Source organism: Aedes albopictus, chromosome 3, assembly GCF_035046485.1.
Source record: "Aedes albopictus strain Foshan chromosome 3, AalbF5, whole genome shotgun sequence".
Taxonomy (NCBI): domain Eukaryota; kingdom Metazoa; phylum Arthropoda; class Insecta; order Diptera; family Culicidae; genus Aedes; species Aedes albopictus.
The window spans coordinates 390,550,827-390,560,376 of NC_085138.1; the positions used below are offsets into that span (position 1 = coordinate 390,550,827).

Consider the following 9,550-nt stretch of genomic DNA (forward strand, 5'->3'; position numbering starts at 1 on the left):
CGTACGCGATGATTGGCTTTAAACTGTTACTTTCGCCCTTATTTAAACTCAATCTAGATGATTTCCCATAAAAAAATCAGAAAACCCAGGCTTTGCCCCCCCCTTAAATTGACCAAGTTGGCGCGTCTGGTCCGTGCTATTATTCCGTAAGGAAAAGTGACATTTCTCCCTATATAGATCAGTTGTCAAAATTACCTGCGGAAAAAGGAGGAATTTTACTTGAGCGCTTTACGTGGGAACAGGAAACTAAGCTTTAAAGCCCAGTTTCGAGTTCAATAGTGTTTTGTGATAAATAAAACATGAAATTATCGATTAACATGAGCTTTATTACGAACCGATCTGAACTCTACTGCCTGCTTCTCGACACTGAAGCCAGGTAAGAAAAAGCATAAAAGAGAATAGAGAAACCGAGGGGTGCTCAAATATAATTCAATACAACATCCTCCTCACTTTAAAATGATTAATCAAATTCAATAAGAAAATCCTTAAATCTAGCCGGCAGTCGTGTTTCTCGTCTTGGTCTGCCCACGTTGGCGGTTGGCGTTCGAATCCCCTTCGGCGACTCCCGACTCTGCTGCATGGGACCTTCGTCATCGGTGTCATCACAGCTGCAGCTGCAGTCGACCTTGGCGACGCCGACGACGGCGCCGACATCGATACCGACGACGCATCATTTTCGTTTTGACAGCCGTTCTGCAGGTCACTGTTGTTGTTTCGGTGGTTGCTAGGAATTCGGTACTGGTGACAATTTTCCTCCTTTCCCAGTGATTTAGGCGTACGGTCAGGCGACGTATTGGGTTCCTTACGCGGTTTTAGATGTACCAGACTTCGGCGATAATTTGTCCCATTCACGTTCACTAGATATGACCGGTCACTCAGCTGGTCCAAAACTTTGCCGGGGCTCCACAGTTTCGATGCTTCTGGTTTCAGCTGCACATACACCGGTGAGCCAATCTGTAGATCAGGTAAGTTTCGCGTTTTCTTGTCGTAATGCCATTTGATCCTCCTCCTATTCTGCTCTATCGATTCAGGAACGTTTTCAACCACCTTTGGAATCAACTTTGTCCCTGATGATGGAATACTGCATCGGGTGGACCGGGAAAACAATCTGGCGGTCGGACTGGAGCCGATTTTGTTCGGGATGTTTCTCCAGTGGAGCAGCGCATACCAAAAATCCGCACCGGTTTCTTCGGTTTTCTTCAGGAGATGTTTTGCTATCTTTACGGCAGCTTCGGACTTCCCATTTGATTGCTGATGATTCGGAGCGGACGTAATGTGCTCGATGTCCCAGTCGGATGTGAACTTGGCCATTTTTCTGCTGACAAAATTAGTGCCATTATCAGTGAGAATTACCTGTGGCTTCCCATGTCGAGCGAAGTTCTTGCTGCACGCGGCTATTAGCGATTCAGGTGTGAGATCCATTAAGATGTCAATCTCGAAGAAGTCCGAGTAGTGATCGACGGTCACAAGAAACTTCCTATCTTTCCCTTGATACGTGGTGAAAAAAACGTCCATCGACACCAGTTGAAACGGATATACAGGAATACGATGACTCATCATAGGCGGATTTGGTTGAGATGATGCAAACTTTGCACACACTCCACATTGCATCACGACGTCCTTGATTTGGCTGCTCATCCCGGGCCAAAACAAGTTTGCCCTAGCTAGCTTTAGAGTTGCTTCGATTCCGTTATGGCTGGTGTGACATTTGTCAATTAGAGCTCGCCTCAACTTGAAAGGGACCAAAATTCGATCATCACGGAACACGATGCCCTCCTGCATAGACAACTCATTGCGATAAGTGAAGAAAACTTTCACACCGTCCGGCAGTCGGTCTGCTGTTGTTGGCCAGCCACGTTGAATGTAGTCCATGATTGATTGCAGCGTGTAATCCTTTTTCGTTTCTTCGATTATTTCGTCCAAGCAGCTATCCGTTACGCGAAGATGGGTAGACAACTGAATTTCCTGAATCTCGCGAAACACCTTGTACACGTTCAGCTTTTGAAATGCTTCCTTCACATCCTTGTCATCGTATGGCGCTCGAGACAATGCATCCGCCACAACGTTGTCTTTTCCGGTGACGAACTGGATCTCCAGGTTATATCGTTGCAGATTCAACAACATATGCTGCAGACGTCTAGGTGCTGATAGTAACGGTTTGCGAAACACATTAATCAGTGGTTTGTGATCTGTTTTCACCGTTACTTTTGGGTTTCCAACCACCAATTGGTCGAATCGAATGCACGCAAAAAGAATCGCCAATAGTTCCTTTTCTATTTGTGCATAATTACGTTCTGTAGCGGTCAATGTCCTGGATGCGTAGCCAATCACGCCTTCATCCTGATATACGACGGCGCCCAGTCCAAAACAGCTGGCATCGCACTCGATCGTTAATGGTTGCTTGGGGTTGTAGTAGCGCAATGTTCGAACGTCAGCAACCAGCTGCTTTACTGCTTTGAACTCCTTGTCTTCAGCTGTTGTCCAGTTCCACGGTACTGATTCCGATATCAGCTTGCGAAGATTGGTCAAATTAGAGCTCAAGTTCGGAATGAACCTGCTCAGGTAGTTGACCATCCCAATAAAACGATGGATTTCTTTCCGATTTGTGGGAACAGGGTAGTTCTTAATCGTGGTAATTTTCGTTTCGTCCGGATGTAGACCCTTGTCTGTCAGAACGTGTCCGTAGAACTTCACAGACGACTGACACAAGACGAGCTTGGACTTGTTCAGCTTCACGTTGTGCTCATCTAGGCGACGAAAAAGATTTTTCAGACATCTGTTGTGGTTGACCAGTGCTTCCTCCAGTGTGTCGCCGATGCCATACACCAGCAGATCATCGGCCAGGCATTCAACTCCATCGAGACCCTGGATGACTTCCTGAAGCTTCATTTGAAATATCTCAGGAGCTGAAGAAATCCCAAACGGCAAACGTGTCCACCTATACCTTCCGAACGGGGTCCAGAACGTTGTGAGTTTGCTACTTCGTTCGTCCAATTCCACGTGCCAAAAACCCTTCTTGGCATCCACTGTGCTGAAGATTTTAGCTTTTCCCAACTCCGGAAGAATCTCGTCCAAAGTGTTGAATTGCAGATGTGGTCGTTTCAAAGCCTTATTGAGAGGTATCGGATCGAGGCATATGCGAATGCCTCCAGATTTCGGTTCACCACGCTGAACGATGACGATGTTGCTTATCCAATCCGTATGCATCAGCTCCTTGACGATCAGCCCATCCTTCTCCAATGACTCCAATTCTGCTTTCAGTTTACTCCGCATGGCAATCGGAACGCGGCGTGGTGGTTGAATAGACGGTTGCACGTTATCATCGACTTCTAGAGATACTGCTCCGGCGAATTTTCCATATCCTCGAAAGAGTTCGCTGTGTTCAGCCACAATTGCCTGCGCCTCGATTCTGTAGATCTTCAGAAGTTCCAGTTCTGTCTGTGGCTTGCTGAATGTAACAGACTTGCAAAACTTCACGAACCCCAGCTTTCGCGAAGCTTTCGCCGACAGTAGTGGTCTGTGGCTCACATCCACCACCTGCAGGACCAGCAGATACCGGCGACCCTTTCGACGGCAAGGCACCTTCACTTGGCCCAAAACGTTTATTGGGCTCCCTCCGAAGCTTTGAAGACGAAGAGTTGTTGGTAACAGTTCAACCTTTTCGCATCCGCAAAGCTTTTTCAGCCAATCATGACCGATCAAGCTTGTGTTCGCTCCGGTATCCAACTCGCAGTCGACCTTACTCCATTTTTCACTGAACTGCATATCTAATTCCGCCAGCACGCTACCTCCTTTACTGGAATTGTCGTAAATTTTCCCAATTTCGTATTCGTCCTCGCTGTCCTCCGATCCGGCTTCGTGTGATGTTGAGCCTTCTTCATCCGAGTCACTGCTCTCATCTCTGATCTCCTTTACCTTCCTGTTCCGACGACTGTGGTGCTTGCTAGCCTTACAAACACGTTCAAAATGGTTTTTTCCTTTGCAACGGTGGCAACGCTTTCCAAACGCTGGACACGTACCCTTTTTGAAGTCGTGAGAATCCCCGCAGAACTTGCAGCGTTGAACTTGTTGCCGGGAACGGGTTTTCGACTTCTCAATTTTGTTCACCTCCATCTCTGAAGTTCCAGCTGCAAGATCCTGTAAGCGCATAGCCGTGATTTCTTCTGCCCGACACATGTCCACTGCTTTTGTTAACGTGACGTCCTCAATGGCCAGCAGCTTGCTCCTCATATGAGGCCATTTGTTAGACGTGACCACTTTGTAGGTAATAAGTTCCGTTTCCAACTGACCAAGATTAGCACACTTTGCTAAAGTTTTGAGCCTAGAAGCATATTCATCGATAGACTCTCGGGGATTCTGTACGGCGGAGAAGAAATCCAGTCTGTCGATCACGATATTGCGCTTCACCACTACCTTAGCCCGGATAGCATCCAATGCCGCATCCGGATCCGCTTTCTCTGCCGTCGTCAACTCGAAATTACCCAAGTAACCACTAAGCACTGGCTTAAGCGGTCTAAAGGTCATACAGCAGCTTTTTCGTGTCATTAGGCTCAGTGGGAAATTTTCAAATGCTCTCAGGCATTATAAATAGTAAGCACTGAAATAAGCCGTATATTAGTATATGACGCTATGCTATAGTGCTTGCAAACCCAGTGTCTATCAGCCGAATAAGAAGCCTGACAGTGCTGTTAAAAGGCTTGGCGTGCATGACGTTTGTATCAATCAAAGCTGATTTCAAGCAAAACAAAACTGAACCGAAGCAAGACAAGAAAATCTCCTCGGAAATTTCGTACGATCGATAGGGCGGTGGAAGCTTGTCATCGGACACTTCAATTATTAAATTAAAACAGAAAATGTATAGCTGCTTCCTCGATTATGATATAAATTCATCGGATGTTTACCTGTGGAGTTTCAATTGTTTTTTCTACAGGCGAACACCAAAACTAATCGATGGGCCCCATTCTGATTCCTCTTGTTACGGAACCTCGTCAACCTTCCAAACTTCCCTAGCTGCATCTCCTGCAGATCTCTCTCCACCCTCCATAAAGCCATACATTCCCAATGCGGCCACTTTGTGCCCGAATTTCAGATCCGAACATCGGATCATCCGGAACATTCGGATCGGAACATCAATGCTGTCCCAACTTGTTGCCTTCTTTTCCTTAAATACGGTGCTGAGCAAACCGATCTCTTTGTGCATCGATGGAGCAGATGGGAAACGTGACGACATCCACTTAAGACTAACAACCCCGAGGACATCAGATCGAATCTGGATCAAGCCGTAAAAAATCGAAGAAAAGTAGACTTCGATGGAAAACATCCGGAGAAAAAAATAAAGAAAGTAAATAAACTTTTTTTTTCTTTTTTCTTGACCCATTTTTGACAACTCTTTCACCAGAGACTCGGTACGCAAATTGAAGCTGGCCGTATATCAGCCGAATATTTCGCCAAAATTGGCTTTTAAGCAGATCTATTATAGGATGTAGTTCTAATGAGCTCTGTTAACATTGCTCTTCATGTGGATATAGAACTAACTTGGTGCCAATTTTTACGGCTTAGTGGTTACTTGGGTATAGTACTTCTTGCGTGCTGGTTCTCCTATCACCGACAGCAGGAAGCTTACTTTTTGAGGATTTTCCTCCGGGGGCCACCGATCCATTCCGATGGCCTTCGCGTAGTCCCTCCAATTTCTCTCGAAGAACTCAATTCTCTCGCATATCGCCCTCCACGATCAATGGTGAAGGTTGCGGCACATGCACATTGGATACACTTGCACGAACTTCTCCGTGCATCTGTGCCGACGATTGGTTTGCTTGCTGCTGGGATATTTGCATTCCTTCCAGTAGCTTCGAAAACAAGTTTGTTTGGTACTCCATAAACTGCTTAAACTGTGTCGGATCCATTTCGATGAGGTCTCCGAATTTTCACACTACCGATCGAAAACAAAATGGCCGCCGGCGATACGCGACTGTACCGACGATACTGTACCGAACGACTTAGAAATTCCGTGTTTTTACAAAGTTTTTTCGCGACTTTCGACTTCCGCCGCCGAAAACAACTTACTCACTTTACTTTAAATACACACGCGAACTTCTGACACCATGTTTTGTGATAAATAAAACATGAAATTATCGATTAACATGAGCTTTATTACGAACCGATCTGAACTCTACTGCCTGCTTCTCGACACTGAAGCCAGGTAAGAAAAAGCATAAAAGAGAATAGAGAAACCGAGGGGTGCTCAAATATAATTCAATACAACAAATAGGAATCGCTCAAGAAACTTCAGGCCAAACATGTCTAAAGGTCCAATCTGCAGAAGAGAGGCTCTCTTTGGTTTCCCTCTCTTTCGTTAATATCTCAGCTGTTTATTTGTATTATGATTGTCTCCTTGCATTGAACGATGGTCAAAACAATCGTCTTTTGATTTGTACTGCAAAAATAGTTGAAAAGTGTACCATTACATAGCAATAATTGAAAGAGAAAGTGAACAAAGAGAGCCTCTCAAATGCAGATAGGACCTATTGAAATGTTTGGCCTGACTTCTTGAACAATTCCTGGAAGAAACTTTCTACGGTGACTGCCATTTGAAATTGGTGTTTTAAATTAAGAAAAATGTATCGTTTTTTTGATTTTATACGAAAGAGCACCTTTTTCTGAGCCACCATGATTTTTTTCAGATTTTTAGAACCTTATTTTGGTACCTAAAATCAATTTCAAATGGATTTTTTGAAATCGCTTTTTGACAGCTGGGTAACTGTTTGACAGCTCCACTCAGTACAGAATGCGACGAGGGGTGATTCGACAAATCGCTCCCATACAAACTTCAAATTGATTTTTAAATAGGTTCCCGGTCACCAAAATTCATGAAAATTTGGATTTCAGCTCAGTTTCGCATGCAGATTCAGAATATGGAATTATCTCAACACCGTTAAAGAAGCCAATTGTCATTTTTTCGCAACTGCGTACTGGGATCGAAGAAAAACAGTTTCTTGGGCGATTCAGGCAAGGAATTTCCAATGCATCAAGATAGGCCGAAAAATTTCTTCTGATCTGCAAACAGCCCTAAGGGTAGTACGCACCTGAAAAGTACTGTGGAACAGGATAGGACAAGAAACGGTCAAGAAATGATTTCGTTGTCAAAATTTCTTGAGCGGTCCGCAGCTGAAAAGAAATCAAATGGAGCTGTCACTTTTCCTTGCGTAATCCGTTCAATTGGCTTCTTAGTGGTGTTGAGATAATTCCATATTCTAAATCTGCATGCCAAACTGAGCCGAAATCCAAATTTTCATCAATTTTGGTGTCTGGGAAGCTATTTAAAAATCGATTTGAAATTTGTATGGGAGCGACTCGTCGAATCACCCCTCGTCACATTTTGTACTGAGCGGAGCTCTTGGCGGAGCTGTCAAGCAGTTGCCCAGCTGTCAAAAGGTGATATCAAAAAATCTCTTTGAAATTGATTTTAGGTATTATGTTTCCAGTACAAAACCGAATTAGCGACATTTTTTCTTCGACTTCCGCTGCTTTTGCCTTACGTTAAACACAATGTCGGAAGTGGGGCGCTGTATTATACACCTGGTGCTCTATACAGCGCCCCACTTCCGACATTGTGTTTAACGCAAGACAAAAGCAGCGGAAGTCAAAGAAAAAATGTCACTAATTCGGTTTTGAACTAGAAACATAATATTCCTCAAGGAAAAGTGACATTTCTTCCCATACTAATGAGTTGTCAAAATTCCTTTGGTAATTAGAGGTATTTTTTTCTGGAGTGCTTTTCTTACCAGGTGCTTACTAGACTTAAGCTGTTAGTACACAGAGTCAAATAAATATTTGTCCAAAAAGAAACCAATGCTCAAACATCTTGTTTGACTCGATCGAATTTTCATTAGTGTCAAACTGATGTTGTTTCTTGAGTTCTTTTCTTGTCAAAATATTGTCACAGACAAACAGACGTAACACTTCGGACACTATTCGAATTAAATCATAGTCACGAAAACATGTTCGCCCAATGCTAAAATGACTGAGTTTGGCCGACCATCAACTAGGTGGCGGTAGTGGGCAAACGTCAAACTCGAGCAAAAACAATGCGAGCGCCACGGGTGGTCAGTTGGCCAACTATCAAATTTTTAAATAGACCGTTAAATCGGTGTACGATGCAAAATATCAGAGTGTTACGTCTGTTTGTCTGTGATATTGTGATTTTACCTCGAAGATGAATTCCAAGGGAATTTGCTTGAGCTGATTGGGAATCGCCGTTAAATTTCAAGGGGCGTTTCAATGCGTTCTTGTAAAACTATAGACTTTTATGCTAATGCTCTTATTACGTTAAACGACCTCTAGGCTGATTCTCTGTAAAATAATATACGTAACACGCATTGAAAATGTTTAATGCTGATCTTTTGAACTAGAATTTGCCATATTTTTTATAACGAAAACTTTTTATCTCGACGAATTCTTCTGAAAACACTTGGAAAACACATTGGAGCACCCCTCCGACTATGCTCCTCCATCCTTACCATCATCAGCTGGCAGCATCGTCAGCATGAGCAGCAAAAAAGAAATGTCAGATTGAATCAAAACAAACCACACCAACCGAGAAAGAAAATCTCACGCACGTGTTGCTCCTACATTAAATATGTCAAAGCGATGTATCGGTTTGGTTGCTGTCTCGCTCTACATTCGAACGACGATTCCAACGGCGATTCGAACGGCGATTCCAAAAACGACGGTTCTGATTCGTCGTGTTCAGTTAGCAAATCCACGTACAATATTGCTGACTGCACCCCAAATTGGACTATCACGCACTATTTTTGCTACCTAATCTAATCTAATCTAATTAATACAAACGCAGCCAGTACGAGAAAGCATCCTGGAAAGTAATCAGGTTAGATTAAGCCCAATTACTTTTCTTGTCAATATTGAGGCTTGTAGCATATCAGGGATATGATGCAAGTGTCAAAGCGGCCAGGCCTACTGCGTTGTATTTGCCGCTAAGATGATTCTTGGAATTGTCTCGAGTTTGAACGATAGTTTTCCATCAAAGCAATTCTAGAATCTACAGGGGAGGAAGGATGCGTGGACATACCGTACCAAACGCTCCAATGGGTTAGATATGGTTAAATGAATATATGAATGTGTAAATTATGTAATTAAATATGTTGATATGATGAATATTGGAAAGCTCTCATCCATCTGGTTTGTGCGGTCCGAAAGTAATAATCCAATCTTGAAATTATGCTCTTCGCGAGACCGCAAGACAGGACACTGAACACTATTTTTGCTACGCCTAAAAAGTGTGATAAAAGTGCACAATTGCCTCGGACCGCCTCGACGTCTTCGGTGCACTTATTCCTTGATTTATAAGGAATAAGTGCACCGAAGACCCTAACTCGATCCGACGTGGTCCTGCGCTGCAATCACACTTTGAAGGTGTGTGCACACTATTGTGTCAGTCCAATTTGGGGTGCAGTCAGCAATTGATTGATGCACCAAGCGAAAAGAAGAAGAAGTTTTGACACCCAAGCGGTGTGCCGTCGATTAGATCCTCGTC

General features: G+C 43.8%; 1 protein-coding gene across 1 annotated transcript; it reads right to left on the reverse strand.

Moving 5' to 3' along the window:
- Positions 1–429: 429 nt before the first annotated feature.
- On the reverse strand, positions 430–4,460 carry LOC134290971 (uncharacterized protein K02A2.6-like). Its single transcript, XM_062858210.1, has 2 exons — positions 4,304–4,460; positions 430–4,092 (listed from the first exon to the last, which is right to left on the reverse strand). Exon 2 carries the CDS (start codon positions 3,763–3,765, stop codon positions 430–432), a length of 3,336 nt encoding a protein of 1,111 aa, XP_062714194.1. The 5' UTR covers positions 3,766–4,092; positions 4,304–4,460.
- Between the last annotated feature and the right edge of the window lie 5,090 nt (positions 4,461–9,550).